The following is a 25143-nucleotide window of genomic DNA, read 5'->3' as shown; positions in this document are numbered from 1 at the left end:
AAGTTCGATGTAGTGTGGGTTATTGTTGATAAGTTGACCAAGTCAGCACATTTCATTCCTGTGGCAGTCTCCTATTCTTCCAAGAGGTTAGCTGAGATCTATATCCGGGAGATTGTTTGTCTTCATGGTGTTCCCATGTCTATCATTTCAGATTGAGGTACACAGTTTACCTCACATTTCTAGAGAGTAGTTCAGCGAGAGTTGGGCACACAGGTTGAGTTGAGCACAACGTTTCATCTTTAGACAGACGGGTAGTCCGAGCGGACCATTTAGATTTTGGAGGATATGCTCTAAGCTTGTGTCATTGACTTTGGAGCCTCGTGGGATCAGTTTTTGCCTACAACAACAACTACCAGTCGAGTATCCAGATGGCTCCTTATGAGACTTTGTATCGTAGACGGTATCGGCCGCCGGTTGGATGGTTTGAGCTGATAGAGGCTCGGTTGTTGGGTACAGATCTAGTATAGGATGCCTTGGACAAGGTCAGGATCATTTAGGATAGGCTTCGTACAGCTTAGTCCAGGAAAAAGAGTTATGTCGACCGTAAGATTCGTGATTTGGCATTCATGGTCGGTGAGCGGATATTGCTTCGAGTGTCGCCTATGAAGGGCGTGATGAGATTTGGAAAGAAGGGCAAGCTTAGCCCTAGGTTCATTGGCCTGTTTGAGATTCTTGATCGAGTGAGAGAGTGGCTTACAGACTTGCATTGCCACCGAGCTTATCAGCCGTGTATCCAGTGTTTCATGTGTCCATGCTTCGGAAGTATCACGATGATTCATCCTACGTGTTAGATTTTAGCACTGTCCAATTGGACAAGGACTTGTCCTATGAGGAGGAGTCGGTAGCTATTCTAGACCGGCAGGTTCGTCAGTTGAGGTCGAAGAGTTTTCCTTCTGTTTGTATTGAGTGGAGAGGTCATCCTGCTAAGGTATCGACCTGGGAGTCCAAGTCCAATATGCGGAGCTGTTATCCCCATCATTTCCCCGACTGAGGTACTTCCTTCTTATGTCCGTTTGAGGACGAATGGTTGTTTTAGAGGTGGAGAATATGATGACCCAAAAGGTCATCACTTGTTTTTTTAAAAAAATAAATTCTGTGTTCCGGGGCCTTAAAATAAATCTCTTTTTGTCTCACCTCAATTTGCGTGCGCAATCTGGATGCATAGCCGAAAAGCCATTATGTGAAAAATCTGTGAAAAATAATGAATGTTGCCTTTAAAATGAGTTTAAGTTGACTTCGATCAATATTTTGAGTAAACGGATCCGGACCCATGATTTGACGGTCCCGGAGGGTCCGTAAGAAAATATGGGACTTGGGCGTTTATCCGGAATCGAATTCCGAGGTCCCAAGCCCGAGAAATGAATTTTTGAAGAAAATTATTTTCTGGAATTATTTATGAGTTTTGGAAATGAAATGTGTTTGAAATTTGATGATATCGGGCCCTATCGTGGTTTCGGAGCCCAGTACAGATTTTATATGTGATTTAAGTTGAGTCTGTGAAATTTGGTAAGAAACGGACTTGAAATGATGTAAATCAGGCCTTATTTAAGAAAATTGGAAAAAATTTGATGTTCTAAAGTAATTTCATGATTTGGATGCTAAATTCATAGTTGTTGATATTATTTTGGTGATTTGAATGCACGAGAAAGTTCGTATAATATTTTTAGGTTGGTGTGCATGTTTGGTTTGGAGCCCCGAGGGCTCAGGTGAGTTTTGGATAGGCCACGGAGTGGAATTTGGACTTAGGATGTTGCAGATTTTAGCTGGTATATTGCAGGCCTGCAGGCTTCGCATTGGCTCGCAAATGCGAGATTTATGTCACAAATGCGAAAGAGCCCAGGCCAGCATTTCCTCGCAAATGCGAGGTACTCATCGCAAATGCGAGGTGCTCATCGCAAATGCGATGCCTCCAGTTTAGCCAGTCATCGCAAATGGAACATACTTATAGCAAATGCGAGAATAGCAGACTTCTAGGTTCGCAATTGCGAACCCTGGTCGCAATTGCGATACGTGCAACCTGTAAATTCATAACTTAGATGCATTTCAACCATTTTTCACACTCTTTTAAAACCAAAACACTCTTCGGCGAATTTTCAAAGACAACTTCTCTTCCTAATCGATTGTAAGTCATTTCTAACTCGTTTTCTTCAATCTTTAACATCTTTTCACATGATTTCAACTCAAAATCAATGATTTTCATGGGGAAAATTGGGTATTTTGGGTAGAACCTAGGTTTTTAAAATTTTGGGGATTTGGACCTCGATTTGAGGTCCGATTTCAAAACAGTTTATATATTTAAGTTCGTGAGGGAATGGGTAATCAGATTTCGGTTCAAACCTCGGGTTTTGACCATGTAGGCCCAAGGGCAATTTTTGACTTTTTGGGAAAAACTTTATAAAACTTATTTTCATGCATTATAATTGATTCATTTAGCATTTATTGATGTAATTAAGTAACTTGTGACTAGATACGAGCAGATTGGTGGTGGAATCAAGAGGTAAAACGGTAGTTGAGACTTGAATTGTGTTCGAGGTATTGAGGTAAATGTTTGGTCTAACCTTAGTTTTAGGGATTAGGAGTTATGTGCTATTTGCTATGTGTTGTTTGTTGAGTACGATGTATAGGCAGACGAGTATCTATATGTTGGTGTCAATCATGCCCGTGAGTCTTAAAATGAAATCATTGTGTTCTTAATAAGTACTACGAATGCCTAAGTTGTTGATTTTCTGTGTTGGGCAAGAATTATGATTATTCTCGTGGAAGATGCTTATGGTTGGGTATTGGTGCTAGTTGAGGTTTCTTTTGTAAAGATAAATGTTTGAAGAAGTTTGGTTATAGCTGACTCCCTTGCCGGGACGTATTTACTTATATTGTCGATTCTCTTGCTGGGATTGTGTTGTTTCCTTATTGTTCCCTTGACAGGACTCTTTTTGTGATTGGTGTAGAATTGTATATTGGGATCGGGTAACAATATTATATTTGGATCGGGTTGCACGCCGCAACAATAATATTATATTTGGATCGGGTTGCATGCCGCAACAATATTATATTTGGATCGGGTTGCATGCCGCAATAATATTATATTTGGATCGGGTTGCACGCCGCAACAACATTATAATTGGATCGGGTTGCACACCGCAACAGTGATAAATGATATGGACCGGGTTGCACGCCGCAACAATGCGTTTATGACTTGGATCGGGTTGCGCGCCGCAACAATAAATGATAAAAGTGGTTATTGATTGGTTACAGTTCCCTTATTCTTTCCGCCGCAAGCCTCGAAAAGGGAAGTTGCCCAAGCATAACTTGTCACGACCTAAAATCCTCTAAGGGCCGTGATGGCACCAAACATCACTATCAGGCAACTAAATTCCCATTTTAGTATTTATTTAAATCATTTCTTTTATACATTAACCAATAAATAATGAAATTCACTGAAATAAAAAGATGTCTTTAACAAACTTAATATTGAATAATCTCATAATCATTCCAGAACCCGGTGTCACAAGTGCATGAGCAATTTATAGGATTTAAAATAAAATACAACATGATAACTATCTGAAATACAATTGAACAGAAAAGAAATACAACATAATACTCTGAAGGAGACTCTGCTGGTTGCGGGTCGTCTCGAGGAGTACAGTTCACCTAAGTCTCCATATCGACCATACCGTTGTGCCAAACTAGGCCACTAGGCATACATGAGCCTATGCAACAAAAATGCACAAAAAGTGTAGCATGAGTACGAAAATAACATGTACCCAGTAAGTATCCCGTCTAATCTCGAAGAATTAGAGACGAAGAGTCGACCACCACGACCACGTGGCCACCCCTTCCTCTCTAGAAATTCCTTCCTTGTCTACCACGTGATGGGGCCATATGTTGACCATAATGGTACTCCTCAGCTGGCACATACGCAACCTCATAACCTTACCGTGCATCCTCTCGGGCAGCTCTCAATGTGTCAGCAACAATATCACCAACCCGATGACCAAACCCGTGAACAACTGCCGCTCCATCGCCTGCATGTCGTAGCATCTCCAGTCCCAACTGGTAGAAACGGTGTAAGCCAATAGACTACATAACACATAACATATTAATTAAGTAAGGATATTAAAGTAATATAACATGATAAGTAAGTATATCAAATAACATACCAGTTCCTCATGCATCCCGGCATATGGAACGTACCGACCACCATCGTGATGAATGATATTCCCAATCAAAAGACGAGTAGCACGGCGATACCAACCCATGTACTCATGTTCCCCGTCTAAACGTTCATGTGGAGGGTATGGCGGAATGAGGCCATATCTCTGATCCCAATCCTCTATCTGGTCCTCTAGCCAGGCCAAGTATGTCTGGCCGACCTTGCAGCAATCATCTCGCTCGTAAAGTGTGGAATGCCAACTACACAGAATCGGTATAAGCTGGCATCGACCAAACTGTCGAAGGACTCGATCGGTGGCATGTTGCTTGACTCTATCAAGACATATAAGTGGGACTGAAGACATCCACATAGCTCGACCGCGGGAGCAATAATCTGGCAATCCAGTGATGAGCTCGTAGCTGTATGGCTTCCATACGAACTATTTATTAAACACAAGAATCATGAGTAAATGTAAGGCAGGTCAAGCATAATCAAACAAACTTAGTCATATATGTACCTTAGCATCTTCAAGTAAATCCAATAGGTCCTTGTAATAAGGGAGATGATGTCGGACTCGACCTCGCGGGCGCAGCCTCGCCTATCTACCCACCTCCTAGCAAGTAGTAGAAATAGTGGAGGTGGTGCATCTGGAGCTATCGGTTGGAGAGGTGGCTGCATCTGCAGGAACCGCTCCCAGGCCCAAACCTAATATTGATTGTGGACGTAAAATTTAAGTCATTTTGTACTATCTCTTTTATAATCATGAAAATAATTGGCAATGTTATCATTTGCAGCAGCGAAATAAAATCGGTGACATCTCTCACGGTGCCCATAGACGACCGGCATAGTTTCCTATAAAGGTAGGCTAGAACAGCCCCACCCCTAGCTGTAAGTAGGTAACTCATCTAGCCGCTCCAGATGATGTAGCGCCACCAGATGTTGTCTAAAGAACGACAACTGCAATCGACTGGCACCACTCAAAGCAGTCAGCTCTGCAGGCTAGAAACTGGTGAGCCTCAACAACATATGTAGATAGTCCTATCTCGTATAGTCCCTAAAAGCCTGCGAGTAGCAGATAGCCATACCATCAACGGGTAACCAAAATATAACCTCCACATCCTCTAGTGTGATGGTAGCTTTGCTGATAGGTAGATGACATGTGTGCGTCTCCGGCCATCACCCCTCTATCATAGTTGTGATCAGAGGCCAGTCGAAATGCAACCGGCTGTTCTCTGTAATTCAGTAAAACCCCGTTCGCTCAAGGCATGTAATTGTACGGGGATAAAGTAGGTGGTCCCAAATGAATCCCAAAGATCATTTATACGTCTGTGGTGGAAGATCTGGGAAAACAACTGTCCATCCCGGATGTGTGAAGACATATGGCCACCCTGGAGCAATAGTAGCTCTCGAACAGCAAGTCCAGGATGCATAGGGGTAAGCTCCATGACGATGTTTGTAAATTAAATAATATTAATTAAAGTATTTTTCTTTTTAATCGTTTAACATCTTTAAATATATTTCGATATTTTTTATAACAATATTTAATCGATAAATTTTCTGTATTATTACTTAGGTTGATAAATTTTCTGTATTAATATTTTATATGTTAGTTTCTTACATATTTTGACTAAAATCCAGCAGGATTTTGTTTGATTGTCATTTTTTCAGATATTTTTGGGTTATAAGAAAATTAAATATTTAATTTTCAAAACTAATCATGATATATTTAATAATTATTCATATAAAAAGATACTAAAAGCTTAAATTAAATAATATTTAATTTCATTTGTAACGATCTGTTTGTTAACTTTTATATTTTAAACAAAAATCTGGCAGTGTCTCTTTTGTAATGTCAACTAATTATTCTATGATTCATATATAATATTTGATTGTTATCTAATAATATATTTAATAAATATTTAATAATTTATTAACATTTGATTCATAATTGAGTACTCTAACCGGGTTAGTTAATGAGAGCACATAGTTTTTATTCTAGACTAAAGATTCCTAAAGAGCACTAAAGTCACACTACTCTAAATGGCCATAAACAACATCAACTACATAAACTGAAATTTATTATCAGTTTTAATAGGATTAAAAGTGCAATGCATAATAATAAAAGGCAAAACATAACACTAAAGGGCATTAAGCAACAATAAAGTCACATATTATTATATGTACAACACTAAAGTCACATATAACACTAATTATTCAACAAAAGAATAATATACAATTTTCATAATTTTTTTCACATAAATAAACTAATAAAAATAAAAAAATTAAATATTTCAAAAAACGATCACAAAAGCATACAACACATTAAAAATAACTAATTAGTCAATTATATACATGAGTTATATTACAAAAGTGATTCAGAATACCTCTTTTTAGAGTTTTTTGAATTGAGAAAGAAAAAAGATTTGACCATAGAAACGGACAATAAAAGAGATCCACTACACGACAACGCCTTGAATCAGGTGTTAGCTCGCTAAAATAATGAGGGGACATAATTTTTGGGGGACGGGTGGGCTCCAATGGAGCTTTAAGCTTTAAAAATGGGGGGGAACCGTTTTTTGTCTTCTGTCCCGAAGAAGAAAACTGGCCGTTTTTAATATAACTTGTGTAGAGGAGACCAGGTGGGTAGGAGATAAGGCAGGATGTGGGCAGTTTCAAACTCTAATATTCTAGAAGGGTGGAGAGCAGGAACGAGGTATGTATCTTTGTCGATAAGGACCTCCGTGAACTAGTGGTGGAGGTTAGGAGGATGAATGATAGGCTGATGACTATTAAGCTAGTTGTTGGAGATTTTACTTTGAACATAATCAGTGTGTACTCACCCTAAACAGCCTTGGATGAGGAAGTCAAGAGGAGTTTCTAGGAGGAATTGAATGATATGGTGCGTGGTATCCCGCATATCGAGAAGCTTTTCATAGGAGGAGATTTCAACGGTCACATTGGAGCAACGTATGAGAGGTATAATGATGTGCATGGTGACTTTGGTTTTGGAGATAGAAACGAAGGAGGAACGCCTCTGCTGGACTTTGCTAGAGCATTTGATTTGGTGATAGCAAACTCGAGTTTCCCAAAGAAAAGGGAGCACTTGGTCACCTTTCGAAGATCGGTGGCCAAGACTCAGATTGATTATTTACTCTACAAGACGTCCGATAGAGGTCTTTGCACGGATTGCAAGGTCATATCGAGTGATAATCTCTCGACCCTTCATAGGCTCCTGGTCATGGACCTTGAGATCAGAGGAAGAGGAGGAAGAGGGCAATGTATAACCAACATAGGATAAAGTGGGTAGCCTTGACGGAAGCTAAAGCACAAGAGTTGGGGGTCAAGCTGGTGACTATGGGGGCTTGGAGGTGTAGTGGGGAAGCAAGTGCTACATTGACCATGACTGCACAGTGCATTAGGGAAACTGCGAGACAGGTATTAGGGGTCTCAAAGGGTTACTCTGGTGGTCACAAGGGAGACTGGTGGTAGAATAGAGAGATGCAAGGAAAAGTCGAAACCAAGAAAGCAGTGTATCTGAAGCTAGTAGAAAGTGTAGACGAGGAGGAGAAGATGGCGAATAAGGAGCATTATAAGTTGGATAAGAAAGAGGCAATGCTAGTAGTTACAGCGGCCAAGACTGCAGCTTTTAGTCGTTTGGATGAGGACCTCGAGGGCCGAGGTGGGGATAAGAGGTTGTTCAGGTTAGCCAAGGCGTAAAGGAAGGCGTGTGACTTGGACCAAATAAAGTGCATCAAGGACGAAGAAGGTAGAGTTTTGTTGGATGAGGGGCTTATCCATTGGAGATGGCAAACCTATTTCCACAGTCTCTTGAACGGGGAAGGGGACATGAGCATTGTACTGGGTGACTTGAAACTCTCCGGGAGTCGTTGTGACTTTGGGTATTGTAGGCGGAATAGAGTTGATAAAGTTGAGGGGGCTATACATAAGATGAGCATGGGTAAAGCGACCGGGCCAGATGAAATTCCAATGGAGTTTTGTAAGAGTGCGGGCAAGGCAAGCTTGGAGTGGCTCACTAGGTTATTTAATGTTATTTTTAGAACGAAGAATATGCCCGAAGAGTGGAGGTGGAACACGATGGTTCCTGTATACAAGAACAAGGGTGATATCCAAAATTGCAATAACTATTGGGGTATCAAGCTGCTTAGCCATACTATGAACGTTTGGGAGAGAGTGGTAGAGCTAAGGGTGAGGAGGAGTGTGTCTATTTTCAAAAAACAGTTTGGATTTACGCCGGAGTGTTCGACTACAGAAGCGATCCACCTTGTTAGGAGATTGATGGAGCAGTATAGGAAGAGAAAGAAGGACTTGCATATGGTATTCATCGACTTAGAAAAAGCGTATGATAAAGTCCCGAGGGAGGTTTTGTGGAGATGTTTGGAGGCTAGAGGTGTACCTGTTGCCTACATTAGGTTGATTAAGGAAATGTATGATGGAGTAAAGACCCGAGTAAGGACGGTGGGTAGGGACTCAGACCATTTTTGGTTATGATGGGGTTGTGTCAGGGGTCGGCACTCAGCCCTTTTTTGTTTGCTGTTATGATAGACGTACTAACGTGCCACATCCAAGGGGAGTTGATGTGGTGCATGTTATTTGCAGATGATATTGTATTGATTGACGAGACGCGAGACGGGGTGAACAAGCGATTAGAAGTATGGAGGCAGACCCTGGAATGTAAAGGTTTCAAATTGAGCAGGACCAAGACAGAATACTTGGAGCGTAAGTTTAGTGGCGAGACTCAAGGAATGGAAGCAGAGATGAGGCTGGTCTCGCAGGTTATCCCTAGAAGGGGGAGTTTTAAGTACCTTGGGTCTATTGTTTAGGAGGGTGGGGAGATTGATGAAGATATCACACATTGTATTGGGGTGGGATGGATGAAATAGAGAGTCGCTTCCGGTGTTTTATGTGACAAGAAGGTGCCACCGAAACTTAAGGGTAAGTTCTACAGAGTGGTGGTCAGACCAACGATGTTGTATGGAGCTGAGTGTTGGCCAGTCATGATCGCTCATGTCTAGAAGATGAAGGTAGTAGAGATGCAGATGTTAAGATAGATGTGCGGTCACACCAGGTTAGATAGGGTCAGAAATGAGGTTATTCGCGACAAGGTGGGTGTGGCCCCTATTGAGGACAAGATACGGGAAGCGCGGCTTAGGTGGTTTAGTCATGTGAGGAGGAGGAGCACAGACGCCCTGGTGAGGAGGTGTGAGAGGTTGACAGTGGAGGGCCTACAGAGAGGTAGAGGTAGGTCAAAGAAGAGGTGGGGAGAGGTGATTAGGCAAGACATGGCGCAGCTTCAGCTTAGCGAGGACATGACCCTTGATAGGAAGATATGGAGATCGAGGATTAGGGTAGTAGAGTAGGTAGTCTAGAGTGTTCATTACAATAGTATTGACACGTAGACTTGCTTTCTGTTGGTAGTAGGTTTTTATAACTAACCATTATTTTCTTTCATTGTTGATCATATTACTGTCTTGTTATTTTTATTCTGCTTTTATATGGCTCTTTGGTACTGTTCCTTCTTGTCTATATTTTCCTTAATGTGGTGCTTATACTTTCCTAAGCCGAGGGTCTATTGGAAACAGCCTCTCTATCCTCACAAGGTGGGGTAAGTTCTACATACATACTACTCTTCCAAGACCACACAGTGTGAGATAATACTGAAAATATTCTTATTGTTGTTGTTGTTGTCTCGAAGAAGCATAAGACTGTCCGTTTTTAATAAAGGTATGCGCTATACCTATCTGTCTTTTCAATTTTCGGTATAACGCAGTATAACGCATCTAATATATGTGCTACAACTGTACTTTGACCGACATAAAATCGGGTATAGCGCACGTATTCCATTCGCTATATCTTAACGGACAAATGTGTCGTTAAGGTATAGCGCATGAAATTCATGTGCGTTACATAAAATGGTCACCGGTTATTTTTTCGCCTATTTTTGTTCTTTAAGTTCGAAAAAATAATATTTTGAATTTGAACTCATATTTTGTCCACCGAACTGTCCTTTTTTTACGGGACCAACCACAATGGCGTAGGAAGTTGGAAATGTTCTCAACTTGACCAGGAAAGCAAGTTTCAGTCTTCACGTCATTTACATATATAGGTTGCAAAGTCTCTGAGTTTGAAACATATTATAGTCTTTACTCCAAATATGATGACCCATAAAATTTTCTGTAACATATAAGGCTGCATGCCGCATCGATATATATATATATATATATATATATATACATTGCATCGTACTATTTTATTATTTTATTTATTATTATTGTGATTGTTGTTATATCAAGAGCTTAAAGTTCTTTACACTTGAAAAAGGTACCCGGGGACTTTATAATGTACAAAACCACCTTTTATTTGATATATATACATGCAAAATTCAAAATTCCTACCATAATTGTGATAAGAGGCGGAGTCAAGATTTCATATCTATGGGTTCGAAATTCTAAGCGTTTTAAGCTACTGGGTTCTAAATAATAATTTAGATATATTCAATAAAAATTTTAAGACAAATACAGAATTCGAACCAAAGTTACTGGGTTCGGCTGAACCCAGTAGGGGCACTCTAGCTCCGCCCGTGATTGTGACTATCATGATATTTTTATTTAATACTTTTTTGTTAACAAGAGAATCCGTAATCGCTGTTCTTAGCGTGTGCACATGGTAAATCCTGCTTTTGTATAATAGCCCACAAACCACACAAGAAAGTAAACCGTTTTAGGCAAGCTCCATGCAACGGGCTCGACCAGAGAGGTATGCAAGTGGATTTTGAACCCTACACCCCCCATTGGGAGTCACCTGCTCAACCAACTTGGCCACCCTGAAAGGTCTTTTATTTAATATTATATTATATGAATTCTCATTAGCCATATTTATCCATTTAAATTCATTTTAATATTATACTAAAAAAGAGGGGGGGGGGGGAGGACAAGATTAGTATTTCTGATTGACATATTGCCAAAGGAAAATATGTGGAAACTTCTCTTCTAACTGTTGCTGAGAAAAATTTAGTAAGTTTAATAGGAGTATAAAATATATATTCAACAAGTCAATGGTTGAAATTGAAAATGTGTGCTTATACAGTTACGTTGTTTCTTTCCTTTCATTTTCCCTGAAAACACGCTTTTCATTAGTCAATACGTACACATATTAACACTACCAAACAAATAGAAAAACTTGTACTTATATTAATAAACCTAATCTAGAACATAAAAAACCAACACCTTCTTCAAAAAAATCGCGAATGAATCTGTAGTCTGCTCAAAACTCCATAGCCTCAATATGGGCTTTGATGAAGATGATAATCCATTTACTCATCACCACAAAAACAAATATGATATCAACAGCAAAATTATGCTAAGTGCCATAATTTCACTATCCATAGTTGTTTTCCTCGTTACTATTCTCCATATGTACATTAGATGTGTCATTAGACGACGTCAAGCTAGACGCCGAGCTACGTTTAGCCCTGCGTGGAGCTTGGTTGCAAGTACTGTGTCACAAGTTGAGCCACCAAAAAATGGACTTGATCCATCTATTATAGCTTCACTTCCAATATTTGTTTACAAGCAAAGTGATGACCATGACATGGATGAGGCAATTACTAATCCAATTGAGTGTGCAGTTTGTTTGAGTATTCTTGAAAATGGTGAAATTGTTAGAAATTTGCCTAATTGCAAACACATTTTTCATGTGGAGTGTATTGACAAATGGTTTAATTGTCATTCTACGTGTCCTATATGTCGAGCTGAGGCAAAACCTCAGATATTGCCTGAGCCTAGGGAGGGTGTTGTTAGTCGTATTCCGCCGTCAGCGCCGCCTTTGGACGGTGGAAATTTGTCTATAGTTGTGAATGTTGGAGAGACTTCATCATCAGGTAAAACTACTATTGGTGGTTGTGGATCAAGCTCGAGATTGAGCTCGTTTAGAAGGATTCTTAGCAGGGAGAGATCATCTCGACGACTTCAAGTTGAAGATCCTGAGAGCAATAATGGCGGATGCAGGATTTAAACGGTGTTGGTCCTGAGTTGAGAAAAAACTTAGATATTATAATGTTTGAGTTGAGAAAATGAGTTTAATGTACATAGTTCGACCTTGAAGCATTGGATACTGCCGAACCAACGATTATTATTGCGGGAGACAATAATATTATGCATTAGGTATGATTACAATTATTGTTTTTTTGGTTTATATTCAAAGCTATTTTTATGTTTATATCCAAGGACCAGTGGCGGAGTCACTCATTGGCAAGGGGAGTCAATTGACACTCTTTCGTTGGAAAATTATACTACATAGGTTAAATATTTTGTTTTTATGCATATATACTAAGTGATTACCCTTAATTTTTTTGCATGCTTACTTATTTATATTTTGATTCTCTGTAATGAAAATCCTGACTTCTTAATGGATGTGGAGAACCCTAGAACTAGGTAAAGCTAAAGCCAATTAAATAGCGCATGCTTTAGTTTGTCACACAATTGAAGTACAACAAATTAAATTTTACACGAGAGGCACAAGTGCAAATTAGTTCGAAAGAGGGCCGCGCTTTGATTTCCAAAGTCGGATTAAGATAAGCTAGTTTAATAAAGTGGATGCAAAATTATAACTTTTTAGCTTCTAATGTCTTGGTCACCCACATGTAGTCGTGCTAATGAGTATATAATTTTAAAAAATCACTATATATGTCACGATCCAAAATTCATTAAGGGTCGTGATGGTGCCAAACACCACTGTCACGCAAGCCAACACCAAGAAGTTAATTAAATTCTCATTTTAGTATTTTTTAAATCATTTCTTTTCCTTACTTTAAACAGTAAATAATGAACTCCCCAGAGTAAATAATGATGTCTTCAACAAATTTACATATTGAATACTCTCATAGTCCTCCCAGAACCTGGTGTCACAAGTGCATGAGCAATTTCTAGGAAATAAAATATAATACCACAACTGTCCGGAATACAAATTGGACAGGAAAGAAAATACAATACTCTGAAGGAGACTCTTGCTGGCTGCGGGTTGTCTCGAGAGATGCAGCTCACCTAAGTCTCTGTATCAACCATGATGTTGCGCCCAACGAGGTCACTAGACATACATATGCATGTGTAACAAAAACGCACAGCAAATGTAGTATGAGTACGAAATCAGCGCGTACCCAGTAAGTATATCCAGTCTAACCTTGAAGAAGTAGTGATGAGAGGTCGACTTCGACACTTACTAGTGGTCCAATAATATCAGATACAGTAAAGAAGTGAATAAATACGAAACAGAGTAAATATATGAAATAAACATATATAAAATACGTGGTACAATTCTCTTCTTTACAATTTTAATCAAGCTCTCAATTAGGAAGTTCCCTCCGTAACCGGGGCATATATATATCGTGGATGTTATCAAGAGATTGTCATAATTCAAATTAGGGATAAATCCTCATATACACTAGCATATAGCCAAATATTACGCACGAATTCCAAAAGAATGCTAAATTAGCAATTAGCAAATGTTAGCTCTCAATTAGCAAGTTCCCTCCGTAATCGGGGATTATATATATAAAGATATCGTGGATGTCATCAAGAGGTTGTCATAATTCAAATCAGGGATAAATCCTCAGATACACTAGCCTATAGCCAAATGTTACGCACTAATTCCATAAGAATGATATATATATATATATATATCAACATAAAAGTAAATTGTGCACTACCGAGGGTCGAACTGCGCAAAAGATAGATGCATCTATTCCCTCGCTCGTGAATCATACCTGCGACGCGGTCCTCGCTCGCGAATCATACATGCGATGCGGTCAAATATAAATTTAAGAAATTACCCCACTCGCGAATCATACCTGCGATGCGGTCAAATATAACTTTAACATTTAAATCATATCTCTTTCTTGATTCTTTTCAAAATATTAGAAATTCAACTTGAAACTTTTAAGGAAATTACCCCGCTCACGAAACATACACGTGACGCGGTTGCTCATAGATTTCTTAAGTTATTAAAATATTTCTCAATTCCTTTGAAAAGACGAAGTTTAATGGGAACTCTTAAATCTTAAATTTCTCAATTCAAATTCCTTTCAGCACAATTAGTATGCAACCCTAATCTTGTTTCTTCTTTGGACAAACAATAACATAAATTAACAACAAGATCAACAAGGCATGATGTAAGCCTAAAACTATCCGGACATAGGCGTAGCTAGTAGCTACGCACGGACTCTCGTCACCTTGTGCGTATATCAAACAGAATCACATAATAATTTAATTCACCAATGGGGTTAATTCTCTCTTACGAGGTTAGAAAGGAGACTTACATTTCTCTGAAGTTCCATAACCGGCTTCAAAGCCCTTCCGACGACTCAAACCGATGCCCAATGCTCCAAAACTATCAAATAATTATGCAAACCGATTAACATATGCTCAATTACTCATTATAATTCAATTTATAACAATTCCTAACTCCGATCGAAAAGTTGACAAAATTGCTCTCCGGCTCGCGTGCCCGGATTTCAAAATTTTTCAAAGATAAACCTTACCCATAACCTCACGAACTCCAATATATAATTTACTCTCAATTTCATGCCCAAATTCGTGGTAAGAATCCAAAAATATAAATTTTAGGTCTTCTACCCAAAACCCACAATTTCTACTAATTTCCATGTTAAAATCTATACATAATCATTGTATTTAACTCATAATAAGTGGGGATAACTTTCCTTGACATTGATGATGAAAACCCTCTCTTGAAACCCTCCAAGAATCGCCCAAGCCAAGAGAAAATGAAAGAAAATGGGCCAAATCTCGTCTTAAAACAACTCATTGCCCAACACTGCCCTTCTTCGCGAACGCGGAAATGCCCACGTGTTCGCGAAGCACAACCCGCTTCGGTCCCAAAATCTCTTCTTCTCATTCGCGTCCCGGTGATCGCATTCGTGAAGGCCAGCTACCCAGACTCTACGCGTTCGCGTTCCAGGCCTCGCATTCGCGTAGGCCAACGACCTCAGACCCAGCTCCCCTCTTTCCTTCTACGCGTTCGTGATCGCCCATTCTCGTTCGTGTAGTCATCTCAACCCACCCCTTCGCGTTCGCGACCTCCACTTCACATTTGTGAAGGCCAAATCCAGTAGCCTCGCACCTTTCTCTTTGCGAACGCGGAAATCCCTTCGCGTCCGAGAAGTAGGAAACCAGAGACAGAAATCTACAGCAAGAACACAGCCTGAAATGATTTGAAACCACCACGAAACACACCTGAGGCCTCCGGGATCCCGTCCAAATCATACAGACCAGTCCCATAACATCATACGGACCTGCTCGAGGACTCAAATCACATCAAACAATGCTAAAACCATGAATCGCGCTCCGATTCAAGCTTAATGAACTTTAAAATTTCAAACTTCTACTTTCGATGACGAAACCTATCAAATCACGTCCGATTGACCTCAAATTTTGTAGCAATTGAAAGACTACGATATCACCATATTTTATCATCCTGGGAAGGGAAATGTAGTGGTCGATGCTTTGAATAAGAAGTTAGCCAGTATGGGCAACCTTGCATATATTCCAGTCGGTGAGAGACTGCTTGCTTTGGATGTTTAGGCTTTAGCCAATCAGTTCGTGAGGTTGGATGTTTCTAAGCCTAGTTGTGTTTTAGCTTGCATAGTCACTCATTCTTCATTATTGAGCGTATCAGAGATCGGCAGTATGATGATCCTCATTTGCTTGTCCTTAGAGACACAGTGCGGCAAAGAGGTGCCAAGCAGGTTACAGTGGGAGATGATGGAGTTTTGAGGATGCAAGGTCGTATTTGTGTGCTTAATTTGGATGGACTTCGTGAGTTGATTCTAGAGGAGGCCCATAGTTCCCGGTACTCTATTCATCTGGGCACCGCTAAGATGTATCAGGACTTGCCACAGCATTATTGGTAGAGGAGGATGAAGAAGGATATTGTTGCATATGTAGCTCGGTGTTTGAATTGTCAGTAGGTAAAGTATGAGCATTAGAGACCTGGTGGTTTGCTTTAGAAGATTGTGATTCCTGAGTGGAAGTGAGAGTGTATCACTATGGATTTCATTGTTGGACTCCCACGGACTCAGAGGATGTTCGATGCAGTAACCTGTGGATAGGATGACCAAGTCAGTGTATTTCATTCCTGTGGTAGTTTCCTATTCTTTAGAGCAATTATCTGAGATCTACATCCGAGAGATTGTTCGTCTTCATGGTGTGCCCACATCTATCATATCTGATCAAGGTACGCAGTAAACCTTGTATTTCTGGAGGGCAGTTCAGCGTGAGTTAGGTACACAGATTGAGTTGAGCACAATATTTCATCCTCAGACAGATGGACAGTCCGAGCATACTATTCAGATTTTGGAGGATATGCTCCACGCATGTGTTCTTGACTTTGGAGGTTCTTAGGATTAGTTCTTGCCATTAGCAAGTTTGCCTACAACTACAGTTATCATTCGAGCATCCAGATGGCTCCCTATGAGGTATTATATGGTAGACGGTGTCGGTTGCCAGTTGGATGGTTTGAGCCGGAGAGGCTCAGATGTTGGGTACAGATTTAGTGCAGGACACCTTGGATAAGGTTAAGATTATTCAGGATAGACTTCGTATAGCTTAGTCCAGGCAAAAGAGTCATGCCGACCGTAAGGTTTGTGATGTGGCATTCATGGTCGGAAAACGAGTGTTGCTTCGGGTGTCGCCCATGAAGGGCGTGATGAGATTCGGGAAGAAGGGCAAGTTAAGACCTAGGTTAATTGGGCCTTTTGAGATTCTTCGGAGAATGGGGGATGTGGCTTACGAGCTTGTGTTGCCACCAGGTTTATTAGCAGTGCATCCAGTGTTTCATGTGTCCATGCTTCGAAAGTATCATAGCGATCCATCCCACGTGTTAGACTTCAGCACTGTCCAGTTGGACAAGGATTTGACCTACGAGGAGGAGCCGGTAGCTATTCTAGACCGGCAGGTTTGACAGTTGAGATCGAAGAGTTATCCTTTGGTTTGTGTTCAGTTGAGACAGCTACCTGGAAGTCAGAGTCCGATATGCGGAGATGATATCCCCACCTTTTTACTGACTCGGGTACTTTTCTATGTCCGTTCGAGGATGAACGGTTGTTTTAGAGGTAAAGAATATGATGACCCAAAAGGTCATCTCGTGTTTTAGAACCAAATTTGGGGTTTCGAGGCCTTCAAGGCCTCATTTTTCTTTCTTCTAGATCTTCGTGCGTAGTCCAGCGTGTTTCTCAAAAGCCTTTATGTTAAATTTAAGAAAAATATAGAATTTTGCCTTTAAAATTGATTAAAGTTGACTTCGGTCAAAGTTTTTGGTAAACAGACTCGGACCCGTGATTTGATGGTCTCGTAGGGTCTGTAGTAAAATATGGGACTTGGGCGTATGCCTGGAATCGAATTCCGAGGTCCCTATCCCGAGAAATGAATTTTTGAAAAAAATTATTTGCTGGAAAATATAAGAATTTTTAGAAATGGATTAGTGTGTAATCTCGTTGGTATCGGGCCCGTATTTTGGTTCCGGAGCTCGATACATGTTTGATATAGTATTTAAATCGTATCTGTGAAATTTTGTGAAAAACGGAAAAGATTTAACATAATTCGAACCCTTGGTTGAGAAAATAGAAATTTTGAACTATCTTGATAATTTCATGAGTTTTGCTGCTAAATTCGTTGTTAAAGATGTTAATTTGGCAATTTGATCGCATGAGCAAGTCCTCATGATGTTTTTAGACTTGTGTGCATGTTTGGTTCGGAGACCCGAGGGCTCGGGTGAGTTTTGGATAGGCCAAGGAGTGTTTTAGACTTAGGAAAATATTGTCGGTATGCTTCAGCTATTGCAGGCCTCTGATCTCGCAACTGCGAGATCAGGCTTCGTAATTGCGAGCTTCATAGGCTTGGCAATTGCGAGCCTTTCATCGCAAATGTGATCAAAAGCTGGGCCAGCATACTTCGCACATGCGAAGAGAGTCTAGGAAGGGAACTGATCGCAATTGCGAGGTCTGTGATCGCAAATGCGACACTTTCCTCGCATTTGCAAAGGCAGCACAGATTGTGAAGGCTTCGTAATTGCAATAGCCCTTTCGCAATTGCGAGCTTCATATTTGTGAAGCTCCAGTCGCAATCGTGACATCTGCAGCTTTTAAGTTGGGACTTAGGCGGGATTTTGAACTCATTTCTCAAATTTTCAAACCCTAAGCTTCCATAGGCCATTTTCCAAAGAAGAGCTCTTCCCCAAATCATAGGTAAACAATTTTTAACTCATTTCTTTCAATCTATTCCATCTTTTTACAATATTTCATCATAAAATCTAGGGATTTTCATGGGAAATTGGGTGTTTTTGGGTGAAATTTTGGAATTTCGAAATTTGGGGATCTGGACCTCAAGTTGAGGTCGGATTCCAAAACCAATTGCATATTTGGGCTCGTGGGTGAATGAGTAATCGGGTTTTGGTCCGAACTTCAAGTTTTGACCAAGCGGGCCCGGATTCGGTTTTTGACGTTTTGGGGAAAATGTTGGGAAATCTATAATTAAGCATGGGAATTGAGTTTTTTTAGCATTTATTGATGTTATTAAGTTAATTATGACTAGATACAAGCGAATTGAAAGTGGAACCGAGAGGTGAAGTGGTAATTGAGGCTTAATTTTGGTCGTGGAATCGAGGTAAGTGTTTGGTCTAACTTTAGCTTGAGGGAATAGGTGTTGTTGTCTTATTTGCTATGTCTTAGTATTGAGTACGACGTATAGGTGTGGTGACGAGTATCTATACGTTGGTGTCAAGCATGCAAGTGAGTCTTTTACTGTGATTGTTGTGTCTCTTATTACGTACTGTTCATGCTTAAATTGATGATTATCCGTGTTGAACAAGTCTTATGATATTTTCTTGGTATTGGATCATTGTTGAGTACTGACTCAAGTTGAGACTTATATTGTGAATTTAACTGTTGAAACGAGATTGGTTATAGCAGATTCCCTTATCAGGATGTTATTATTTCTATTGTTTGGGTGAGGAAGAGTGTAAAGCACGAAGGGTGATGCCATGCACGATATTGTGAGTGAGTATTAATGCACGAAGGGTGATGCCGTGCCATGTTCTGTGAGTGTTAATGCACGAAGGGTGATGTCGTTCCATATTCTGTGAGTGTTAATGCACGATGGGTGATGTTGTGCCATGATTGTGAGAGAGTAAAAGCATAAAGGGTGATGCCGTGCCATTTTCTATTGATTTTTATGGTGAGGACGAGAGTAAAAGCACGAAGGGTGATGTCGTGCACGTATTACTGTGTTCTCATTTCTGTTGGTTCAAAGTTTGATATTTACCTTGCTTTTTTACTTTATTACTGTTATAATCTGATATTCCCCTCAGCATGTGTCCCTTTCACGTCTTTATCTATTAAATCTCTGTTATTATTGTTCTTCATATATGATTTAACTGTACAAGTTTATATTGTTGTCGTGTCCTAGCCTCATCACTACTTCGCCGAGGTTAGGCTCGACCCTTACCAGTACATGGGGTCGGTTATACTGATACTGCACTTTGCAATTTTTGTGCAAATTTTGATGACGGACCTCGTGAGTAGATCTTGGGTTGCTGCCTTCAGTCCACAGGAAACCCGAGGTAGATCTGCCGGCATTCGCAGGCCCCGGAGTCCCCTTCCTTCTGTTTTAGATTTCCTGTCTCTCTTCATTTTGAGAACAGTTGTATTTCTTCTAAACTAGTGTTTGTAGAAATTCTTAGATGTTCGTGAAATTGTAACACCAGATCATTGGGGTAGTCATGTAATAGAGTTGTTGAAGTTATAAAATTTCCGCGCTTTATCTCTATTAGGCTTTAGCTATTATTTATTCATGTTCTGGTTAATAATTAATATGGTAAAATTGTATCTGTCGGCTTGTCTAACTTTCAAGAGTAGCCGCCATCATGATCCCGACGGTGGGTAATCCGGGTCGTGAAAAATCATTTCTTTTTCTTACTTTAAACAGTAAATAATGAACTTCACTGAGTAAATAATGATGTCTTCAGCAAATTTACATACTGAATACTCACATAGTCCTCCCAGAACCCAGTGTCACAAGTGCATGAGTAATCTTTAGGAAATAAAATGTAATACCACAACTGTCCGGAATACAAATTAGACAGGAAGGAAAATACAATACTCTGAAGGAGACTCTGATGGTTGAGGGTCATCTGGAGAGATGGAGGTCACCTAAGTCTCCGTATCAACCATGCTGTTGCGCCCAACGAGGCCACTAGACATACATGTGTCTGTACAACAAAAATGCACAGCAAGTATAGTATGAGTACGAAAATAACGCGTACCCAGCAAGTATCCAATCTAACATCGAAGAAGTAGTGATAAGAGGTCGACTTCTGCACTTAAGTGGTCCAATAATATCAGATATAGTAAAGAAGTGAATAAAAACAAAAGAGAGTAAATATGAAATAAATATGTATAAAATACGTGACACAATTCCCTTCTTTACAATTTTAATCAAGCTCTCAATTAGCAAGTTCCCTCCGTAACCGGGGCATATAAAGATATTGTGGATGTCATCAAGAGGTTGTCATAATTCAAATCATGGATAAATCCTCAGATACAGTGGCTTATAGCCAGATGTTATGCACGAATTCCATAAGAATGATATATATATATATATAGGCAATGCGGAGGCGTATGGTCTGATACAACGTAAAAGTAAATTGTGCACTGTCGAGGGTCGAATGACGTGAATGATAGATGCATCTATTCCCCCCGCTCGCGAATCATACCTGCGATGCGATCCCCGCTCGCGAATCATACATACGACGCGGTCAAATCTAAATTTAAAAAATTGCCCTGCTCGCGAAACATACATGCGAGCGGTTGCTCATAGATTTCTTAAGTTATTAAAATATTTCTCAATTCCTTTGAAAAGACAAAGTTTAATGGGAACTCTTACAATATTAAATTCCTCAATTTAAATTCCTTTCAACTCAATTGGTATGCAACCCTAATCTTGTTTCTTCTCAGGACAAACAATAACATAAATTAACAACAAGATCAACAAGACATGATGTAAGCCTAAAACTATCCGGACATAGGCATAGCTAGTAGCTATGCACGGACTCTCCTCACCTCGTGTGTATGTATCCCCCACAAATAGAAGCACATAATAATTTAGTTCACCTATGGGGTTAATTCCCTCTTACAAGGTTAGAAAGAAAACTTATCTTGCTCTGAAGTTCCATAACCGACTTACAAGCCCTTCTGACGACTCAAACTTATGCCCAAAGCTTCAAAACTATCAAATAATTATGCAAACCCATTAACATATGCTCAATTACTCATTATAATTCAATTTATAATAATTCCTAACTCCGATCGAAAAGTTGACAAAATTGCCCTCAGGCCCGCGTGCCCGGATTTCAAAAAATTTCGAAGATAAACCTTGTCCATAACCTCACGAACTCCAATATATAATTTACTCTCAATTTCATGCCCAAATTCGTGCTAAGAATCCAAAAATACAAATTCTAGGTCTTCTACCCAAAACCCACATTTTTACTAACTTTCATGTTAAAATCTATATATAATCAATGTATTTAACTCACAATAAGTGGGGATAACTTACCTTTCCATTGATGATAAAATACCCTCTTGAAACCCTCCAAAAATCGCTCAAGGCAAGAGAAAATAAAAGAAAATGGGTCAAATCCCGTCTTAAAACAACTCACTGCCTTCTTTTGCAAATGCGGAAATGCACATATGTTCGCGAAGCACAACCTGCTTCAGCCCCAAAATCTCCTCTTCGCGTTCGCGGCCCGGTGATCGCATTCGCGAAGGCCAGCCACCCAGACTTTACGCGTTCGCGTTCCAGGCCTCGCGTTCGCGTAGGCCAACGACCTCAGGCCCAGCTCCCCTCTTTCCTTCTACGCGTTCGAGATCGCCCATTCGTGTTAGCGTATTCATCTCAGCCCACCTCTTCACATTCGTGACCTCCATTTCACGTTCGCGAAGGCCAAATACAGTAGGCTCCCACCTTCCTCTTCGTGAATGTGGACCTCCCTTTGCGTCCGCGAAGAAGGAAACCAGAAACAGAAATCTACGGCAAGAACACAGCCCAAAATGATCCGAAACCACCCCGAGACACACCCGAGGCCCCCGTGACCCGTCCAAATCACACAAATCAGTCCCATAACATCCCATAATCTCGTTGAGATCTATTGATTAGATCGCTCTGATACCATGTTGGATTATAAAACTTCGATCAATTTTGATGAGAAACGAGATAAAACTTCTAAAGAGGAAAAAAATATTAGAGGTCATTGAGAAATTTTATTTTCATTAACTGTGTGAAAATGAAGTCACATCTTTAGAGACTAAAAATAAAAAATTATGCAGAAATACCATTAAATATACAAAAGTAATGATAAGTGATTGGATTGTGTCCTCTTAACAGTTTTGGGCCGCATTGGGCCAAATGAGCTGATTCTCTTCTAAAATTCTTAATGCAAACCTAAGCATCCAGCTAATCCAAAGGAGAAAAAAATCAAACAAGGGTATTATGGATTGTCTTGATTCTCTCCCTTTCAGATAAAAGAATTCGATCAAAGTGGACATGATACTTCAAATGTAACGCATTAAGTAAGACAATAAAAATTTGATTTGATTATGATTTATAACTTTGTGTTACTATTTTATTTTAGTGACATGATATATTATTGTACTAACAAAGTTTTTAGTTATATATATATATATATATCAATAGCATGATAATCTTTTTAATAAGACTACAATGAACAAAGCTTACTAATAAGGATAAGGTCCATTATATATATAATTATTTTCAATTATTCTCTTATTTCATCCAATTTTAATATTCATTTATCTAACATTTTATATTATCGTATAAAAATCAAACATATAGACGATAACAAACATTTTAAAGGATGTATCTAGTGGTGACATTTTAAGTATATTACACCTTTCAAAAATCACAAAAAAAATGCTTTAAAATAGTGTTTCTTAGTTGGTCATCTAAAACTTATTATTTCTCATCCTCGATCTCATACACGTATCTCTATACAAATTGAACAAGACCTTATGACCTTTTAACATCTGTTTTTAATTAGATGTCGCTTCTTTCTATAGGTTGTGAAGTCTAATATTTATGATGCTGAGAAAATGCCTTTCCAAAAAAGATAATGCTTATGAAATGATGATTGACATGGTATTTCAATAGCCTGTCTCAGCTAAGTAAATAGTGATTCATCCGAGGAGTTTGGGTTGAAAGCTTATAATTGATTTCACATGCTTTTAACATCTGTATTTTAATTAGATGATGTTGGTGATGAACGAATTCGGTATTTCAATTCAGAATGGCTGCACCACCATTGATGCACATGTTCTTCTGGCTCCACAGGCAATTTCTTGGGCTATGCTTGTTATAGGCATCCATGGATTCATTAAAACTTTAGCTCATGAGATTTTAACATCTTAATTGTTTATGGTATTGTAGCTGAAGTATAATCTTGAATCAGGGAAACAAATACAGGTGTTTCTAGAGGATGGTCACTGGAATATGATCGATAAGGTTCTTTGATAGTCACATAGCTTGGTTGACTATATAGTGATTCATTAGAGGAGTAATATTGTTTTATAGTTTCTGTGTATTATTATTGTTAATGTTGGTACTATTTATCATTTCGTACATGTAAAGTGGGTTTACTCAGAAGCCATAGAGAACACAAACTGAGTTTCATATGCATTTCTTGTCATTTTGTCGAAAGCTGTCATATTGGTTATTAATGTTCTTTACCTTTTTTTAATCAATGACATCATTTTACTGCTAGTATTTAGGTCTCGATCTGTGATTTTTTTTTCTATAAAATGATCAATGGTGGCAGCGTAATGGCCTGGACATGTGCCAGCTTCTCAATGACTAAGTTATTGTCACAACGAGAGGAATTCTGCAGAATACTGATTAGAATGGGTCGACGTTTAGGAATGGTAAGGCAATATGTCATTTTCATAATTTGTATTTGCTTATGCTTATCATATCACAATCTTAGTCTTGTTGTATTTGGTTGTAGAAGTTCAACAATGATCCTTTGGTTCCTATTCGCTCAACTGATGCCGGTCACATAGAGGAAACTCTGGTCGGTATCGTTGAAGAGTCTAGGAACACATTTCTTCAGCTTTTAATTGTGATTCTACTTAAGGATTCAGGATATTATGGTCAGTAATAAAGATTGTTCGAATTACTGATAAGAAATAGAAACATTCATGATATATTGAAGTTACATAGTTGAATGATGATTTCGCTTCAAATGACATCTTTGTCTTTTCGAGCAGGAGCAAAGCTTCAGTCGGAAAATTTTGCTTAATATAGAGTATTTGATTAGTAGCAAAAACGAAATAACTAATAAACAAATTGAAATGACGTTGCTCTTCATAATAAATATTAGTGAGACGTTGCGGGTTCGAACCAAGTGGTTACGTCTATTTTTTTTTAAAGGTTTGAGCATTATTGGATTTTGGGTCTAGGGCCCAAGTGTCAAACAAAAGCAAAGAATTATTGATTTCAATGTCTTTTGGAATGTAGTTATTTCATCAAAATTAAGACCCCAACCAAAAAAATCACTGCAATTTGCAATTTTGGGGATTTTGTGTGTTGCTTGCAACTATTTCTATTGTAAGTTATCTTGCTATCCTTTGTTTTCTTTTTTGGCGACGAAATTGATATAAAAAAACAAATGAATAGTTTTTTTGTGATTATGTTTGGTTCTTACCTACAAAAATAAGTATTAATTACTATTTTCAATTGGAATAGTATAAGTCCATTCCAAAAGAGTAAATAAACACTCACTGAGGAGGGCTATAGTAATGTACTTTATTAATATGATTTGAACTGTATTTTTTTAGTATATGATTTCATTATATTGGATTGTTCATTTATTTCTTTAAATATCAACACCGCTTACGA

The 25143-nt window shown here is 39.1% G+C and overlaps 2 protein-coding genes across 2 annotated transcripts; both read left to right on the top strand.

The window, feature by feature from the left end:
• Nucleotides 1–7046: 7046 nt before the first annotated feature.
• Nucleotides 7047–7639, top strand: LOC142164771 (uncharacterized). Its single transcript, XM_075223322.1, has 2 exons — nt 7047–7343; nt 7406–7639. Exons 1-2 carry the CDS (start codon nt 7047–7049, stop codon nt 7637–7639), a joined length of 531 nt encoding a protein of 176 aa, XP_075079423.1.
• Nucleotides 7640–11363: 3724 nt separating this feature from the next.
• LOC107822736 (RING-H2 finger protein ATL40) lies at nt 11364–12527 on the top strand. The gene has a single exon (XM_016649303.2). It carries the CDS (start codon nt 11453–11455, stop codon nt 12179–12181), a length of 729 nt encoding a protein of 242 aa, XP_016504789.1. The 5' UTR covers nt 11364–11452; the 3' UTR covers nt 12182–12527.
• The last annotated feature ends 12616 nt before the right edge of the window (nt 12528–25143 follow it).

This window comes from Nicotiana tabacum, chromosome 1, assembly GCF_000715075.1.
Source record: "Nicotiana tabacum cultivar K326 chromosome 1, ASM71507v2, whole genome shotgun sequence".
Taxonomy (NCBI): Eukaryota; Viridiplantae; Streptophyta; class Magnoliopsida; order Solanales; family Solanaceae; genus Nicotiana; species Nicotiana tabacum.
The sequence above is the reverse complement of the archived record's forward strand: the minus strand, read 5'-3'. Positions and strand labels throughout refer to the sequence as shown.

Excerpts from the sequence above, each read along its gene's own strand:
- LOC142164771 (XM_075223322.1), top strand. The coding sequence starts at position 7,047 with ATGGTGCGTGGTATCCCGCATATCGAGAAGCTTTTCATAGGAGGAGAT. Across the intron at positions 7,344-7,405 it reads GTCTTTGCACGGATTGCAAG|AGGAAGAGGAGGAAGAGGGC; the intron begins GTCATATCGAGT and ends CCTTGAGATCAG.
- LOC107822736 (XM_016649303.2), top strand. The coding sequence starts at position 11,453 with ATGGGCTTTGATGAAGATGATAATCCATTTACTCATCACCACAAAAAC.